Below are 20,262 nucleotides of genomic sequence, written 5' to 3' on the forward strand. Positions count from 1 at the left end.
AGAGAATAGAACTTGCACGTAATAAATTCATTCGTGCAAACTACAACTGACAAGTGATAAGCACAATGATCACAACAATCACCAACACATATAAATAAACAATCAAGCACTCCCTATAGGAAAATATAGGTATTCACCAGCATGAGCAGCCTAGAAGACTGAAGTATATCAAAAGCTAAACACTTTAATACTAGAAAAGGAGAGCAAGATTGAAACTACATAAAACTAGAAAATCAATCTAAAAGATAGGTGAGCATAGAATGGACCAATGGACATATACTACAAATAGAATGACAACACAAAAAGCTCTTAGCCTTATCCTTTCCATATCTTAAAAAAACAAAGTGTTATTGATACCTATCCTTGATCACAGCAGCCATATTCATAAACATCTATTCCACATTTGTAGTATCCTTTACTTTTGTTTTCAGAAAAGGTATGCCAATTTTATCAGCAAATGCCTACAAAAAAGGCAAAAAAAAAATGGTACAATGCAAGGAATGGCATATTTTGCTAGACAAAGGAGTTGTGCAAGAAATTACTTTAAGTACTAGTTAAAAATTGCAATAATTTCTAAATTCTAATTTTAAGGAAGAATATGAGTGCAATATTGAATTGATCTATTAATTTATCAATTAGAGAAAAAAATTCAAAGTAAAAATGCTCATTGAGTCTAACAAGTTTATATGGCTATAAGAGATTGGTGACAAACATAAGCCATCAATGAGCACATTGAAAGGAGAAGTATAAGCAAAATATTCACCAATTTTAAAGATGACTAGTTGATTTGGGTTGATAAAGCTAGAGTTGTTGAAGAGATGAGAAGCATACTCATTTGTTATCTATTTTTGGCTATACTTCTAGTAGCTGAGATCATAACATTCACCATCCATGTAAGTATTTTTAGTTGGTTAAAAAATTCCACAAATTCTCACTAAAATGATTAATAAAAATGCAATAACCATATTAACAATATTTAGCAATAAGCTAGAAACTATGTAATAATGAAAATGTGAAGTCTCACCGATTCACAACATTATTACCCATCACGACTATAGATTGAGCAAGTTCAAATATCCATTTAAAGTCATGTTGCCTAATTACTTCTTTAACAAATATGGTATCTGATAGAACTACTGATGATGCTCCTTGCCTAATATATTCCCCCAATTGAATTTACAACCATTTAGGAAAGTCATATGCATTATACACTCATGACGCATGATAGCAAATTGATCTATTGATTAAGATGCCTATATATTTACTTATTTGCAACCCATAAGTATTTGTTCATAAAAAAAACTCAATTCACATGTAGTGGAGATCCGGTGGCATGCCACAAGCAGTTCATTTTACAATTATAAATAATTTTATAGAGCACCTATATTTTTCAAACTTATTTTATTCATTATGGATAAACAAAATGTCATATAAGTGTGGCATCTAAAAATGTATAAGCTTAAAGAGAAGAACTGAGAAAAAAACTTGAGCTTTGTATTTTGCTTAATGATAGTAAAAGAACAGGTGAGGACCACCGTGTGCTATGATATTCCATGATGTCTTAGAGAATAATGTTCCCTCGCTTGTCTATACAGTAGAATCCACCCAAGAAGAACCTCCCAACTTCAGTGCCTACAAGCATTCTACGAAATAGAAGCTTCTTTACTCAGTTGACCTAATCTAAATTGATTTGCCGATGATAGTCTAAGTCTGAGCTATTCTCTTGAACTAGAGCTAAAGGTTACTGCATTTCTCATTCCATTGTTTAGAGCTTGAGCAAAAACCTCCTGTTGTCATGGCCACGTTTAACTTTCCCTCCTCGATTGTCTCTCTAGTTTTCCAATTAGGGATCGTCTCTATAATTTTATCTCCATCCATGTTATGCAGAACTTCCAATGGTACTCAATATTAGTTCCAGAGAAAAGTCCTTTAAGAGAAGAGTCGCACATTCATGGTGACACACAGTCACATGTGAAGAGATGAAGGGTCCAAATCGCAACTTGTGTCACTAAAAAATGTTTTTGATTTACAATATTATTTTCTCCCAATAGCAAAGGGCATTTTGATCCATTCACCACATCTTTTTTTGAATATTAAAATAAGTTTGGTCTTTTTATTGCATTTGGTCCCTACACATAATTTTTCTTCCAATCAAGCCTTTTTCACTAATCCTCCTAATTAAATATCTATAAAATATATGAAATTTTTAAATTTTTAAGATATTTGTTGTTGATGTAACATATAAATATTTTTTTCGTATTTATTTCGAATGACATGATTTTCAAAAATAAATTTATGAAATAAAAAAATTAAAATGTTCATTTATCTTTCATCTAAAAAAATGAATTCACAAAACACCTGAAATCCTTATTTAAACACTTTTTTTCAATATTTAATTTCTATTAATTTTTAATGTCTCATTATGTAAAGTCATTTTGTCCGAAGGGATCACTTGTTAGAAGTTACCATCTACTCCCTCCGTTCAAAAATGAAAAATATTTTTAACCGAATCTCATCCCCCAACAAAGTAATTACTTACTTTCAAACTAATCTTATCTTTTCATATTTACCCATATTAAAACACCTTATAATAAATATAAAGTTACTATTAATAAGGGCATTTTTAAACAAAAGGCAATGATTACATCTCAAAAGACTAAAAATGCCTTACATTTTTGAACACTCAACTTCTAAAAAAATATTTTACATTTTTGAACGGAGAAAATAACATTTATACAATTCTTTAGACCCTTAAATAGGATCTAAACTTTCTACTATGTTTAGTTGGAAGGAAGAGATGGGAGGAAAAGTAGGGGATTTTAATAGAGAAGAAGGGAGGCAGAATCCCCAAATTTGAGGGGAGCTTTGAGACGGAGCCCCTCCCCTCCATTTTTTCCTTTTAGACTTCTCTCCCTTTCATATTTTTGATTTTCTCTATTTAAATAAGGGAAGAAAAAATCATTAAAATTTTCCCTTTCCTTCAACCAAACACACCTTTATATGATGCAATGCCCATTGCCCCTCTTGCAACCCAAAAAAATAAAAAATAAAAGCCTAAAAAAAAGGAAAGAGAGAGAGAGAAATTTTAACTCCTTTTTCAAAGAAAAAGCCACAAGAAAAGGAAACAAAGAAAGAAGTTTTAAAGGATTAATAATATAATTTTGTCCAATCAAATTAAGAAAAGTATATTTTAAAGGGTTAATAATATAATAACAAAATTTTGTTATGAAATAAATAATATATAAAAGATTCACATTCCTACACTAATGTAATGTTTAGTTGGTAGCAAAATGTTTTCTAAAAACAAAATGAAAGATGCACCGAACCTATTTTTTTTTAGATACATTTTTCATTTTTTTATAGAAAATACTTTTAGATTAATTAGCAAAATGAACCCTAAAGTATTATGTAAATAGTGCATTGAATCCTAAACTTTTAAAATATGCAAGATAAACTTTAAACTTTTAAATTCATAGTAAATTAAACTCCATCATTAACTTACCATTAACGTCATTACTATTCACTCAGTAGGGCTCAGTCAAAATGCCAACATGTCATCTTTAATTAACACCACAAATCCTAAACTATTGTATGAATAACATCTTAGATCCTAAACTTTAAAATTCAGAGCAAATTTCCCCTATTGTTCATGTGTTGAATATTAACTATTATGTAGATCAAATTATTCTCAGTGTCAGTGAATGCATTGTCGGTCGCGACAAACGACCCATAATTTTGTGAAATGACTTTTTTGCCTCTTTTTTGCAATGTTTTCCAAATGATTGATATCTCATATTTTTATATACTTTATAATTCTGATGTAGTCTTATTTTGAATAATATTTATTTATTTAATAGTAAAAACATGGGATCTCATTTGAAAAAAAAAGGATTTAAGTATCAGAGAATTTTACAGATGATGGATGTGAATGCCGACAATTTTATCAACAAACCCAAATTAACTGATTAATTAAAATCTTAAACTTTTTTTCAAATGCGATCCTAAATTTTTACCATTAAATAAATAAACATTATTCAAAATAAGACTAAATCAGAGTTATAGATTATATGAAAGCATGAGACACCAATCTTTGAAAAACATTGCAAAAAAGGTCATTTTATAAAATTATAGGTCGTTTACTATGGCCAACGATCATTCACCTCAACGGACCACACTGAAGCTAATTTGGTCTACATAATAGTCAGTACGCTACACATAAACGAGGATAATTGGCTTTGAATTTTAAAGTTCAGGGTTCAAGATACTACTCATGCAGTAGTTTAAGGTTTGTGATACTAATTAAAAATGACACATCAGCATTTTGACTCAACTCTATTGAATGAACAATAATGATGTTAATGGTGAGTTAACTATAGAGTTCAATTTGCTATGAATTTAAAAATTTAAAATTTATTTTGTACATTTTAAGAATTCAAGGTTTAAAGTGCTTTTCACACAATATTTTAGAATTCATTTTGCTCATTAAACCAATAATTTTTTATAATTATATAAGTTATTCCGAAAAAAGAATTATCACAAATTATCGTCTTGTGATTTTGTTCCATACAGCCTTTTGATGTACGGAGGTGTAATTAGAAGCATAATAGTGTGCATTTTCTGCCGCGTATTATATGGTAGTATAATATTTGAAGCTAACGGTGCGAGAGAATCTCAGTTTTTGACAGTTACAGAGTTGTTTAAATGCGCAATTGATTGAAAAATAACGCAGAACCCTCTATTTCGCCCAACAAGTGCATGAATCCATGTGTCAACTCTTACAAAAATTGCACGTTTCACTCGACAAACTGTGTATAGTCTGAAAGAAGCAAGCTAACGGCAAAACCATTGCAGAACGATTCTTTTATTCCTCATCAAGACTCTGTTGTGGTTAGAATATGCCAGAAACCATTTTCATTCTCAGGGCTTGTCCACCCGTCCTAGTTTGACACTAATTAGTAGGTTGCAGAATTTCATATGATTTGCATGATTTTATAAGAAAAAGTAGAAGGGGTTTTAGGATAGAATGCAAAAATCAATCACATATTTAAATGCCAACAAAGATTTTCCACATATTACCAATCAACTAAATAAAGAGCCATATTTTACACATCAAGGGACAAGTTCGAACTAAACAACAATGAAAAGGATGCCTACACGTGACTAGTATGCAGCGGAGATTGGACCATCAAATAAGAACAAAACCATCACCCCTCTGCCTGACTTTCAACGTTAGATATATCAACACCAAACTGCCCACACTGGACCTGCAGAGAAATCAATAGAGTAAATGAATTATGTATTATGAATAAGAAAAGTCAGATGAACACTAAGATTCAAGACTACGATCGAGTTAATGCTGGCATAATGTTAAGTTGCAATGTTAATTGCACGTGACAACTAGAACTTACAATATTGAAAACAGAAGAGCAACTTTTCGGGAATCAAATGAGGCAGAACGCTTATATCTTCTCCATCTTATGCTCGGTAAATCATATGCCTTGTCTGTGACTGATGCAGCTGTTAATTTATAAATCATGACAGTTAAAAATGTATCTGGATAGCTTGAGTATTAAGTTCTATACACGTAACAGTATGAGTAGGATTTGATAGAAAAGAAAAGCAATCAGTTGAGAAGGCTTCTAATTCTATACGTGTAGCATTCAGTTCTGTATGTGTGCCAAATATGAGGGTTGCATCTTGCATGAAAACACAAGAAAATATATGTTTAAAAAAAAAAAAAGGCTGGACTATGAAGGCTTCTCAATTAGATCAGCAATGGAAAGTTAGGGAATTAGTAACGGCTTGACTGAATGATAACCTTGCTTTTTTCAAATCTTCTAGTTTTGGTCAACCATATCTGCTAGTGACTTATCAACTTGTCCTTTACCGCCTTGCTTTTGAGAAGGCATACAATTGCGAAATCTTTTAGTTGATCTAAAGGTCTAGTCAGAAAGATCCAACTGGCTAAAACTAAGTATTAAAAATTGTAAATTGGATCTGTTCCTCATTTATGGTTCTTCTAAGCAAGATAATACAATCGAATCTTGTCAGGACACCAGATTTATTGCGTAGAAAATTTCCTTTAGGTCTAGACTACTTTTCCGAACTACTCTGACAGCTTGCTAAACTATTTTTTCTATGAATCGAAAAATATTATTCCACAAGAGAACAAAAGAGTGAAGTTTTAGATATACCCCTTGAAGTGGTGAGGTTCGTCAGAATTTGCGTGAGTTTTCCACCTATTTTTAGACTAGCTTGTCTCCACAATACCGTCTGCAATATTGTGCAGGGCCAATTCTCATATCAGAATAGAAAAAAACAGAAGTCAAAGGCAACTCTTTCTTTTGCTTTTATACAACACAAGCAGATGAATTAAAACAGAAGTTGAAGGCTCTCTTATGAATCACACAAATTTAGAGGATGAGTTCATGAGACTTACAGATAGAAGATTCTTGGCTTTAAAACTTTCAACCCCCTCTTCATAAGATTCAGGCGAAATTGAATTTCCATTCACAATAGGTATGTCAACCGGGCATGAAGAACACACCTCTTCGCTCTTCATTTGGAAATCAATGCAACTGTGGCAATTTACGTGAGCATCTAAACTCATCAGACTTTCAGATTGATCAGGAACTTCTAAGATGCTGAAGAAAGCCAGTGGTGAAGCACAATCTGCCTTGTCACCTTCCTCAGGCAATACTGAAATGCTATACAAATCTTGATCCTGCAGAAATGGAGGTGCTTCAGTTGAGTTCTTGAGAAACATGAAAGCATTTAACATTGAGCTCTGCCTATTTTCATAACCTTTTATGGTTAAAAGTTGATCAAGCAGTTCAGAGAGGGGGTAAAAACAAGCTGTACATTGAAACAGCACTAGTGAAGTTAGTGCCAACACACTTCCTCTGACACATCTCAGGAACAGAAACCTCATCTTTACCTCCGCCCATTTCATACTATAGATAGACATCTCGAAAACTAATCCATTGAACAAGAGAAAGGGGGATATAAAATTCAGTGAATTTTTTATGCAGTTTCAGTTCATTGGCAAATTCGTGCCTTGATACAGGGCTAACCTTGATTCACTCTCCCCTATTATTCCCATTTTCACTTTTACCAGGCATATAGTTGATGTTGTAGCCTGGTGTCTGAAAGCAAAATGGATTTTAAACTCAATCTCGTCACTTGGCAAACAAAAAGAGCGGTAAGTTATTTAAAAAAAATAAAGGACAAGGCTAGATAACTTAATAAGAAAAAGACGAACTTACAAGTGAACTGTGCAAGGGTTGGTGTAAATCTCGTGGGAGTGAAGCCTCTTCAAAAAGTATTGATGGAAACTCTGAAATGGAATGGAATATCAGCGCAACCATTGGAACCATTTCTGCTCTTCCAACATGTAAGTAATCTAATACTATTACCTAAAGGAAACTGTTGGTTAACTTCACCAGAACTTGACTTAAGTAACTTCAAACACGAACAACTGACAGGTAGGCTTCCATTCCCATCCAGAAATTCCCGAATCTTAGTTTCTCCCTGCAAATAAACTGCCAGTCAGGGACTTATCCCCAAAATTGAGAGACGATTGATAGAAATCAATGAAGCTCGGTGTCATGATTTGGATGTAAAAGCTCGAAGAGTGTGTCTCTTGAGCACCTTTGAAATTTCAGCACGACGTGACTTCAAGGAAGTTGCCTCAATCAGTTTTGATTGCGTTTCAATTCGTGTTTCACAAGAGTTAGTCAAATTTTATGTTTTAAATGGTAAGCACAAGAGCCATAGTAAAATGAATTCGTTTCACGCATGACTCTTGCTGAGATTTCCAACCTCCAGTCTTCCATCAGAAGCTGGAAAGTACCAGCATTTCACACAAATTTTTATCTTATCGTGATGCAACTTGTTAGCAACTGAAGTAAATGGCTGATACGACTGATCTTCAGATTCGGATAATAGTCACGGCAGGCAACAAAACTTCAAGTGCAGCTTACAAATACAGAAGTGAATCTATAGCAGGTGAAAATTAGATAATTAAAAAAAAATCATCCCGAATTTAGGAAGGAACGAAAATGTCACCTGGCAGGACGAATCAACAACCATCGTTGAGATAAAGCAGAGAGAAAGTGGAAGTAGCTGAGATCTTCACTGATGAAACGGTTTTATTAAGAAACAATGTGGCCGAAATGCCCGTGAATATGAACGTTATAAATCAGAGGGGAAGAGATGTAAAGAGGAAGCTCCTTTCATTCCACCCTCCCATGCCTGGATTTGCCAGAAAAGCTCCTGATTATGTCATCTCCCACGATTACGACAAATTATTTCATTTTCCCCCCCATTTTTGTCAATGCTTTCACCATAATGCCCCTCTCTCTCTTTGAGCTTTTTTTTTTTTCGGAAAGAAAAAAAAAACATAATTTACAAATTTGTAATACAATGATGTATCAACCTATTTTTCTAACTTTTAAAAAAATTATTTCCTGATATAACATTTACAGTATATAAAAATATATATTAAAAGAATGATATAAGATCATTTTAAATATTTGATAGAATCGTTGGAGTGATAAAAATAGAATTGGACTATTTTTCTTTTCAACCTAGAATCAAACTAGTTAAAAATATAAGATTTCTTCATCACAAAAATACAGGAGTAGTTCTAAAATAATTAATGATATTAGACTTTTTCATATAAAAAATATAGGAATTATAAAATCATTAATAAATTTTCAAGCTCTAATTAAGTATTTGAGAGTGCAGTGGATGGATGTGTAATTTAAGAGGAATCAACCAATATATATTTCTGGCCAAAAAATCTGAAAGAGAATTGGTTAAAAAAATGGAAATTAAATGGAGCATAAAAATGAAAAGGCAGAGCTGGGAAAATACGGAAAAGGGAAGGGCAAAATTGAAGAATTACAGAAGATTAGAAGGTGAGAGATGATGTATGATGTCGTTGGGAACGGCTGCATGTGAAGTAAAAGCGTAGCGCGACACGAAGTGAGAGAGAGAGTCACGGGCTCGTTTACTATTATTCTCTCGACTCTTTTGTCAGTTGTTGGGAGTTGAGACTCCCACCTCTCACCCTCCGGTCACGCCTCTTTTTATTTATTTATTTATTTTTTTTAATGACCTGATAGTCACACTCACACCTCAATTCCCGACTCCCGACTGTCACCCGTGACTCGTGAGTTGTTACGTTTTCTCGGGAAATTTGGGGAAATGATATTTTGGAAGTAAATAAGAAAATCAATAATATTACACAATTAATTAGGCATTTTTGTGTTCATTCTTTAATTTTCAATTTTAAAATGATTAAAGCAGTAATACATACTAGTTGAAACTATCATAGTAATTAATATGAAAAAAAATTATTAATTAATAAAATTATTTCAATCGAGGTTTTTATAATTTTCACCTTAACCTCTAAGATTTCTGATTAAAGGTTCAAAGGATGTCCAACTTATCTGTGAATAGGGAACTTCATGTTAATTTCCTTTTTTTCTTACATGAAAAAAAGACTGATGGCCAAAAATACCAACAAAAAAAAGGACATTAAATGGCCGAGATCCTTAATTAAAATTGTAAAATTTTGAAGTCCTGAAGTGTCATCATACCCCTTTTTATTTTTATGAAGTCAGCATTCTCAAGAAATTCAGACTCATTGCCACGCTTTGCCAGTTCAGCTGTCACCTGCCGATGGCCCTTGTGCTACAGTGGCACCAACTCTTCTCTTAAATATGAAGGAGGATGTGTGTAAAATCCCACAGTAAGAAATTGTGAAGGGTGCGTGTGTTTTCTTTCCATGAGAAAAGAACATAAATATAAGTGGATGTGTAGATAATATCGGGTAATTGTTCCCTACGAAAAAAACTTCCACTTGATCCATGTCACGAGGGATGTGTTGGGGCTTCCCAGTCCAATTTCTGTTAAGCAAATGGAGTATTTACATCTGCACTGTCGGGCAGAAGTAGTTGTCTAATTTTAATCAATCCACCAGAGGATGTTTTGTTGTAAGGCTACCGATTGAAGGATTATGACTGGGCTACGTTTAGGCCCACATTTGTTGTAGCTCTCTTTGTGGGATCATTTAGGCCCACTTCTCATATATATGACTCACCATCATTAAAAAATATAAAATATTTTTTTAAATTAAATGTTTAAAAATACAAGATATTTTTAATTTTTTTAATATGTAATTAGTATTTTTTTCAAAAATACTATTAATAATAAATCATTTAACCTTTCATCTAAAAGTAAGGTACCTCATTGAATAAAAACAGAAATGAGAAAAATGATCTTAATTTAAAAATAATTAGCTAATTTTTTAGAAGTGCAATTTAATTAAAAATGAATTATATTTTTGAATGTGTAGAATATATCCTTATGGAAAAATACCAAATAAGGACTATTGAAAGAAATTAATATCAATGTAAAGGATTAAGGGATTGCAACATAATTTTAAAATATATCAATTCTTAATTGATATAAATTTTTTCAAGCAATGCTTAATTGATGTTTTTCCTATTCTTATTGATCTAGCCCTATAATGGCATGTCACACAAAATTGCCCTCAGAGACCACTGTTGATGGTCGTCAAGTCATTTAAGATTGATCAATCGCCAATCACAGGTTGTCACCACTCGTAGATCATCTGATCATCCAAAAACCTGCCGACGGTGAGGTTATTTTTTGCCTTGATGGTTAAAACTCTTATAAAAATCACTTGGTCAATATACTACTTAAAAATAAAAGCCTCAAATTGACTATCTCGTGCCTTTTGAAATTGTGTAAAAGGTACTGACACCACTTAAAAATTTTTCTATTTCACATTTATATTAAATTTTTAGTGCTACAAACAAAAATATTTAAAATATATATTCTTTCTGTTCAAAAATATACAATATTTTTAATCAAATCTTACCCCTCAATAAAGTAGTTATTTACTTTCAAACTAATTTTATCTTTTCATATCTACTCTTATTAAATACCTTACAATAAATATAAAGTCATTCATCAATAGGGACACTTAAAAAAAAAGAAAATAATTATACTTTAAAAGATTAAAAATGCTTTATATTTTTTAACATCCCATTTTTAAAAAAATACCTCACATATTTAAACGAAGGGAGTAAAATATTTTATCTTTAACATCCGGCCTGTTTTTGTGCCCCCTTTTAAAACATTGGTTTTATGTTTATTGAATATACGTAACTTCATGGTTGAAAAGCACTGACCTGACTAATAAATTCACCTATTGTAGATTTGGATTAAAATTATTTATGGTTGAAAATAAGATTATTGAAAATATATAAAGTGAGTATAAATTTTGTGTAACCCTTCTATTACTGGACAGCACTAACCTCACTTGAAAATTCACCAGCAATGATTTAACCTATGCCTAAAATTGGTAAATTTCCAATTTCAGTATCTATCATCAATGTAAAGGAAGCAATGCGCATATACAGGACGGGATAAAGTGATTCTACAGGAATTTTAAAATGTTTTCTTTCCTTACAGAACATGGAAATACCCAACCCTAACTTCGAAGTTTCAATCGCAGAAATCCCAAATTACAATCACATCATTAATGATCCAAAGTGCATAATTAGTATCTTACTAAGATCATGAAGCATGTCTGAGGGGACAAGTTAAAACTTTTAGGCGTCTCTTTCTATTCCTTACCTTCCTCTTTCCACCTGGTTCCAAAAACAAAAGACCCAAAATTTTGATAGAACTCCAAATTTGAGCATTAGCAATTTTTTGGTGTGAACCTGTGACTAGCAATATTATAGAGCCTATTTTTTTCTGTGTTCCTCATGCGGGTAAAATGTAATATGAGTCCAAACAGCTCAGAAATCATGATGACATCATTGAATATGAAGCATTGTTGAATGTAATATGAATTCAACGTAAAGCAGGTTAGAATTCAGGCTCTCGTCTGTTTTACGTTGCTTACTACAGTACATTGTACACAACAGAGTTAATTGATGAATTACAAGATATCATATTTTGGAAGTTTGGAAAAACGTTAGTTCCTAACTTCCTATTATCTATTTAAAGAAACTATCTGGTGTACAAATCCATACATAATATGAAAATTCTAATGAGTATTAAAGAGAGAATTATAAAATAGGATTCATCTTTTAAATTTGACATAACATATAAAACCCACATTAAGAATACCAAGTGCAATAAAAAAATCTTAACATCCGGAACAGAATACCAAGTGCTTGTTTTTCATGCAAGTCTCTTAATCATAATGGTAAACACGATTTAGATGCTAGGAAATGAGATTAATGTTAGAATGACTCTATGACTTTGTTTGGAATTAAAAAAAATAGAGAAAAGAGAAAATTATAAGAAAAAACTAGATGAAAAAGACGTTTTTTGCCATTGTTTTCTCCTAACATCTCTTTAAAGAGGATGAAAACTAAAAAAAATAAAAGAAAATCTGTTAAGTAGTGATAATATTTTTTTTTCCTAATTTTGTCTCCTGTCTATATATATTCTTTACACTCCAAATGGGAGGATGAATTACATTAAGTCTCTCAACCAAAATCCATTATGGCAGTAGCATACAATGCACAATTTGTTTAGTCTATTGCTTTCTTCTGGTAATGGCATAGTGGTTCCCCATAGACTGCCTGCCGCAGAATACAAAATCATAGCTACTGTGAATCTATTTCCAAACGATAATTAGGTAGATGAATCCCGTGTATTAGAATAATATAAATCATCATCATCATCATTAAAGCACGTTGCAATAACTAAAGTAAGTGTTCTTCACTCACAAAATCCAAAATAAACAAGGCCATGTGAAGAATATTGGAGACCTAAGGTAAAATTATTATAGAGGCTTAGTGTGTTACCATTTATGAATTATATAATTTTCATTCACATCAGGTTGTACATTCATTTTAATAGTGGATTGTCAAAAAAAATCATTTCAAAATTTTTCTTTAAATTTCAAAATGCAAAATTATTTTTTCTTATAACTTTCTGAGTGATAAGATTTTTACTAATAGAAAAACAAATAATATTATAATATATATTCTCAATATATCATGCTAGAATTAAGATCTTTTTTTTTTTATAACTTTCTAATGAATGAATGATAAAATTTTACTAATAGAAAAACAAATAATATTATAACATATATTCTCAATATATCATACTAAAATTAAAATCATGATATAATTAAGAACATTTTTTCTTATAACTTTATGATGAATAAGTGATAAGATTTTACTAATAGAAAAACAAATAATAGTATAACATACGTTCCCAATAAAGGGCTTTGCCCCTTCCTCCAAAAGAAAAACTCACGCTCTATACACATTGATATGCGCATTACGTTTCAAGGCCATGTCGCTTGCAACCACTAATTAGCCCCTGCTCGACTGTTCATGAATGTCCAAGAAAATATTGTTGAAATGAGATTTTTTTTATAAAAAAACGTGACTTGAAATATATTTTTTTCATTTTAAATTCTGCCTTTTTAAAAATGTTAAATAATTTAGATAGTTCAGATGAGCACTAAATCCATTGTAGTTACAGATATAAGATCACAATAGCTATGTTACCAAACAAATGTTCCTAAATTTGTTTATATAATAATATACTCCCTCCAATCCCTATTATAAAATATTTTTAATTATTTTATTGAAATCAAGGAATGATAATTAACTCATTAAATAATTTAAAATAACGAAAATTAACTTTACTCCTATTAAAAATAGAATGAGAAAGACATACTATATATGATGAGCCATAAATTTAAGTTTATAATAGGAGTAAAACTGAAAAATGGTAATAACCGATAAGTAACAGTTATTAACTTCCATGTGCCTTGTAGTACGGACCAAAAAAATATTTTTAGAAGATGTCTTATTATAAGAAGCACAGGGAGTATTGATCATGAGTCATTAGTTACTATATTACCCATGAAAGCTCACTCAAAAAATATAGCAACTCGGTTAAAAAACTGGCCTGCTATTTGGATCAACCGTCAGTCATAGACAAATGTAATTTTTTATGAGTTAAATCTGGATTAAAGTCTGCACGTCAATATGCCAGAGTCACTCCAAGAGAATTTACACCAGTCCAGGCATTTAATCGCATTATGACTTGAAATCTACTTCGTGGGTAGGGTTTCTACCTTTTTTTGGGGTGAAAAAAAATATCTTTACTCAAAATAATATTGTACTCTTCCTCCCTAATTTTTTCCTAATCGATATCTTAAAATCGGATTGTATAAGGCAATCGTATTACAAACATATTTCTTGGATAGCTATGGAAAAGCATATTTATTTTGGATTTGTTGGAATATTTAGGAAATTCCATTGCCGGATGATATTTGATGATGACCCTCCTGATCCTGGGCATCTTATTACTACCACATATGCAGGGATTATGGACTTTTGGGGGGGGGGGGTAAAAGGGCTAAATGCTGATGCTGATATCAGCATACAGCGTAAGGATGAAACACTATGGGCTAAACCGCCATCTGGGTCTTTAAAGCTCAATACTGATGGTGCATACAGAAAGTCGGATGGGAGAGCTGGTATTGGAATAGTGGCACGGGAAGATGAGGGTAAGTTCCTATTTGGCTGGCATGATAAAATGTTACCCGATTCAGGTTTTCAAGCTGAGGCCTATGCTGTTAAGAAGGCATGTGAGATTGCTAGGACTTGGCCTCATTTGAAGATTATTTTGGAGACAGATTGCTGAGAATTCTTTAAAATCTGTTCTAGCAGATTGATGAACTTTTGTGCTTGGCAATAACGGTGATGTTTTGGATATGATTGAGTCCTTTAGTTTACTGCCTTTCTCCCTTGTCTCTAGAAAAGGAATCAAGCTGCTGAATTTTTTGGCAGGTTTAGCTTTAAACGAGTTGGAACCTTCGGGTTAGGGGTCTGCACCACCACCACCTCCCCTAGCTCTCTTCTTTTCTAAGGACTTGCGATTATCGCGATTCTGTGATGGCCAATTGGTACAGGAGGCTGAACGAGATGGCATAGGCTGATTGTACTTTATGGCTGTTATGTTTTCTGGTCTTTCTTAGTTTCCTGTCGTGCATTTACGGTTGTTGTGAACTCTTGCTTCTGGGCTTCGGCCCTTTATTTTCAATGAATGATGCTTCTTCTCTGGCCCTAAAAACAAAAATGGTATTACAAACAGCCCACCCTTCTCCTCTCCCAACCCTCCGAAAAAGCATTAGTATATAGTACTCTATTTTTATTTATTAAAAAAACCACCATTTTTTACATTTTTTATATAAACAAAATCATATATTTTAATAAACATTTATTATATATTTTTTAAATCACCTTTTATAATTTACATTAACAAAAAATAATTAATATATACTTATATTAATTAATATAAAACATTTTAATTTAATTTCTTTATTTTCAGACATAATTATTAAATTAATTAACTTTTTTAAACTGTTTTTTTTATATATATAAACAGAAAGAGTACATAATAGCAGTTCAAGATGGAATCATGGTTTTTAACACACGATGATCAGTGATATAAATTATCCAAAGCGTATTATTAAGAGAAAAAGAAAAGAGTAAATTATTGAAGAGAGAAAATGACCAAAGGCAAGCCTCTCACATGCACGGAGATGTAGCCCACCAGGATCCTGATTAGATAAATCAGACACAGATAACCAGTCAAAAAGAATAACCGCATATAAGTTACGAGCACCTCCAACTGCATTTTGTATCTCAAGGTGATTAACATTGTTGGTGAAATGTCAAATCATATATACTGCTCTTTCTTCTCTTATTGTGAAAAAGACAGTGTGCTTCCCCCATCCACTGTACATACCAACCACCTAAGTATAAATTTTCGTAACTTGCATCGTCACAAGGATGTCTAACAGCTCCTCACGCAGGTTGGATAAGGAAAAAAGGTAAATATTTTAATATATAATTATCATAGAAAACAGATGAAAAAGGCAAGTCCAAATGATTGAAGTAGAGTGGAGCACCTCATGTCTAGTTTTTGCTACCAGAGCCAAGGCTCTCATAAAACAATATGTACCCGTGGTCTGTATTACTGGAATATTCTTGTGCTGACCCAAAGAATGTCTGCACAGCAGATTCATCAATCATCTCAACATTTTCGTCATCAAAAAATAACCAGTGGTTATGGCTTTTCACAAGGCTGACATAATGCCCATGGTTGGGTCCACTCCCAACATGGACAACTACTGCAAACAGAGAGTACTCAATATCCGCATCTTCAACAGTGTTACTCAACTTCAGCTCAAGGGGGAAGACAACCCGGTAAGACAGCTTCTTATAGCGGCCCAGCTGCTCAATGTACTTGAACCGTTTAAGATGGATGACCAAGATATGAGGCGGTTTCTTGATCTTCATCCTCTTCTGAGCTTCTTGCAAGCTAATATCACAAGAAAATTCAATTTAAGTCATTGGAGAGGAAAATGGACATAACTCATACACAGTCAGCAGAACTCTTAGGATAAGCACATAGCTCAAAATGGTTGGATTGATATTTTACCTCCTTCAAAGCACTCAAGGAACCAAGTAGAAGTTGATGCCACAAAATAGCATACAGGCAACTAATGATATAAAACTTGTGCCCAGATTAAAGCCGTATTTACCTGCAGCACTTGTCACAAAAAAATTTGTCTTCGGCATTCAAAGTCTCCGTGGAACTAAAGTTCTTCAAACAGCTAGTGATAGAACTGTTTTGCTCAATATCAAGGCTCAAGTCAAAAAAGGTTTCATCCCTAGCTGTCACTGTTTCACAACGCAAGCACCTCGTCTCATTGGTGAGTATTCCCTGGTCAAAAAAATTAACGTAATGTAATTCTTCAGAAGCATATGACAATTCGAACCAGTGAGCACATGACGGAGAAAGAGGTTAAAAATCTCTCAGCTAAAAAAAAAAAAAAAGGACAAAGAAGAAACAGTCAATAATGGTGATACTGATGGTGGTGGTGTGAGCATGAGCATTGAAAAGAAAAATTGAAAATATTCTCATCAGCTATGGTTATAAAAGTCAGTTACACAGAATTAAAAAAAAAATGCATTATTCAAGCAACACTTACAGCCAAGCCAATATTAATCATATAAAATTATAAAAATATTATCTAAAAATGTCAAAAACTTAAATAGGTAAATAGCAAGGGATGCACAAGGTTGATTTTCTGATTAGTCAAAAGAAAATGGGAAAAAAAAATGAACACACCTAAAAGGAAACGCTAACTAGTTTGATCAAATACAAAGTTTAAGTTTATACTCTCTAACGTCTGCCCCAAGCAAAACACCAAAAGGAAAACATTAAGCTGGCAGGAACCTGTAACCTGAAAATTTTTGTGCACCCAAGTAACTAAAGGCTCCTTTTGGGCGCCATTAGTTGGACCATTCCTATGTCCATTTGCAGTCTTTTCAGAAGGTGACAAGGTATCTTGATCAGCCTTTGCACCCTGAGCCTCTTTCTCCAGAATGTCAACAAGTTCATTTAACAAGAAATTCAAGAATTCATGGGCATCCTACCAAAAACAGAAGACAAATTCAATAATGACAATATTATTTCAAATAAGGAACTTAGACAACATAGAGAGGCATTATCTAGCCAGTAGTAGATTGAGATTAAAAGACAGAACAAACAAAGAATGTAAACAATAAGAAATGCACACCAGCAGTGACAGCAATCATCAGAAGTGACAAGTCAAGTAAATATTTAATGATATATAAACTCCATGTCCATGCTAAGAAGTGATAGTACAATTTCACTTTGAAGCACTTCAAAACAAGATCGGAATCCTTCACACTTGGGTCTAATCTGTCCAAAGCAACATGACCCTGACCATGGCAGTAACTTTTTCTTCCTTACCAACCATACAATAAATCTATGACGCAGCTTTAAAACAGAAAATAGCATCTATAATTCATATTCATGATTAAATTCAGCTGCAACTTAGAAGCAAGAACTAAACATAAGTCATAACATCCTTCCATAAACATGGAGAGACATGACAACATACTCAAACACTGTTTGTCAACAAAATAATCTCCTATGTCATTATAAAATCATTTTTGTCAAAAGAAACTTAAGAATTTAAAAAATAACCAACTTTCCTGAAGAAAGTTCATTCTGGACAACTTAATCACATACCTGATGCATATAACTACGGAAGAGTTCATTCTGTTTTTTCAACCTCTGTACAAACCGCTTGGGAGCAATAACACCTGTTTTCTTCTTCTGGGAACTTATCTACACCAAGAGAAATAATGGCATATTAAACAACCACATAAGAAAAGAATAGGCATGTATATTACCTCAACTTTTGAAGGAATTAATTGGATAACAATGGTAAACATATACAAACTCAGGAGCAGCCAATACAATATGCATAATCAAGCATACTACAATAACAATGCAGATTTAGACAAGCATGCAACAGCCTCTGCCAATTTTTAAATCTCCAAGGAGAAGATGAGAGGGGGATAATTACAAGCGCTAAAAGATATCAAGATCACAACCACATTAACTAAGGAAACAAATTTGGGCACGCCATAAGGACGTGTTTTCCAAAGGCAAAAGAAAACTTCTATTCCAGAAGTAAGTTTAAAAAAAAAAAACTGGGAACCAAAATTCAAACGATAGTTAAATATAAGAATCCAAATCCAAGAAAGCACGACAAAAAATTTACCACAGAAAGAAATCTCAAGTTATAAACTCCCTATTTATTGATTACAACAACAACAACAACAACAAGCCTTATCCCCACTCCCTGATTAATATAATGATAATAATAACCCCATAGATGCATTGCAATATGACTACAATGGCAGAAAAATCAAATGAACTAATGAAGCAAAGGAAATAACAGCTTCCTCTGGTGGAGGATGGTATGTAGGCATTTGCTATATACTTGATCAGGGCAATACAAACTATCCATGTGGTAAACCATGCTAGCATACCAAGAATTTTTAAATCAAAGATTCCTTACCTGTGAAAATAAGTCAGCTAAGCAAGTTAAAAGGTTTTCTTCTGCATCTGCTATGCTTTTATTATTTCCATAATACTCTAGTAACTGCTCACGAAATGGTACACAGAAGTATAGTGCCTGCAGAAAGGGGTAAAAAGAGTGACTTGATAGAAAAGAACCACAAAACTGGTTGTCAAGCATAACAATTACACTTTGTAAAAAAAAGGGGGGGGGCATAACAAGCACACTCATCTTCATATACTGTCATTCAAGACACCTGATGCGATTATCAATGTCAACAGACGGGCCAGATAACAAATCTACATTGAAATGTGGTCTGAAAGGTTTTATAATTTAGGAACCACGTCTTATTATCAAGGGACCATGATTAGCGAGATGTTGAACGAAACATTTACAGAGACATCAACAATGGTGATGAATGTCGACAAGAAGATAATATAGAGCAATAGAATTATTTAACTGAGACAAGATAGTATATTACAGATATTCGCGTAAGGTTTAGACCAATTCAGAGAATCTGAAGAGATATTTTAAATTCGTTATAACACTGTTATCATTGCCTCCTCTCAGACAGCAAAGCCTGAAAGTTTGATTATTTCTTGACCTAAACTGGAATTCAAAAGAGGGTAGGAAATATGCAAATGCTGCATCGGGAATTCTAATTTGGTCAATAAATCAAGGGATTAAAAATTGTACACGAGTACGCAACTGCAACACTTTTTCCATAGAATCACACGATACTGAGAGGTCTAGTTAACAAACTCTCAGCGTTCACCAGAAAAACAAGACGATTTCTATCTCACTGCAGCAAATCGAGGCTTGCCTCATAAGACGATGAAAGCCAGCCAGAAACAAGAAATCAACTCTGATGATAAATAAACGTGTCTATTCTCAGTTGCTTACCTGCAAGACGCTATTGCAGTAACAAGTGTTACCGAAATTCTCCAGGCCAAAGTATCGCTCGCCTTCAGGGAATTGATCGCCAAGAGCCTTCTCTAGCTTGGAGCCTGCAGCACCCATCAGCCTCTAAACCAATAGTCAAGACTCAGATCGGGTTCAATTCAGCATTCGCACACCATCAAGATTCAATGACTAGTCCTGTCTCCCAGGGCAGCTTCGAATCGTTAGGGTATGTAAACCAATGAACCAATGAGAATGGCTTTGCCGTTTTCACTTTTCAGTCAGCAGAGATTGGGAACAAGGGTTTCTTCCGAGCCAGAGGTTGAGGAGAACAGAGGCGGTAGCAACAGAAGAAAAATCCCGGTAATGGAGAATGG

The 20,262-nt window shown here is 33.1% G+C and overlaps 2 protein-coding genes across 2 annotated transcripts; both read right to left on the minus strand.

Moving 5' to 3' along the window:
* Positions 1 to 5,021: 5,021 nt before the first annotated feature.
* Positions 5,022 to 8,285, minus strand: LOC129320746 (uncharacterized). Its single transcript, XM_054966326.1, has 7 exons — positions 8,068 to 8,285; positions 7,416 to 7,530; positions 7,266 to 7,336; positions 6,440 to 6,724; positions 6,195 to 6,273; positions 5,409 to 5,517; positions 5,022 to 5,264 (listed from the first exon to the last, which is right to left on the minus strand). The coding sequence occupies exons 1-7, from the start codon at positions 8,089 to 8,091 to the stop codon at positions 5,186 to 5,188; spliced, it is 762 nt and encodes a 253-aa protein (XP_054822301.1). The 5' UTR covers positions 8,092 to 8,285; the 3' UTR covers positions 5,022 to 5,185.
* Positions 8,286 to 15,681: 7,396 nt separating this feature from the next.
* LOC129319455 (ubiquitin carboxyl-terminal hydrolase 4) lies at positions 15,682 to 20,262 on the minus strand. Its single transcript, XM_054964526.1, has 6 exons — positions 19,889 to 20,262; positions 18,986 to 19,102; positions 18,148 to 18,246; positions 17,333 to 17,521; positions 16,628 to 16,809; positions 15,682 to 16,404 (listed from the first exon to the last, which is right to left on the minus strand). Exons 1-6 carry the CDS (start codon positions 20,003 to 20,005, stop codon positions 15,999 to 16,001), a joined length of 1,110 nt encoding a protein of 369 aa, XP_054820501.1. The 5' UTR covers positions 20,006 to 20,262; the 3' UTR covers positions 15,682 to 15,998.

The sequence above is a fragment of the Prosopis cineraria genome, unplaced genomic scaffold, assembly GCF_029017545.1.
Source record: "Prosopis cineraria cultivar Desert tree isolate PC_DT_omini unplaced genomic scaffold, ASM2901754v1 PC9, whole genome shotgun sequence".
Taxonomy (NCBI): Eukaryota; Viridiplantae; Streptophyta; class Magnoliopsida; order Fabales; family Fabaceae; genus Prosopis; species Prosopis cineraria.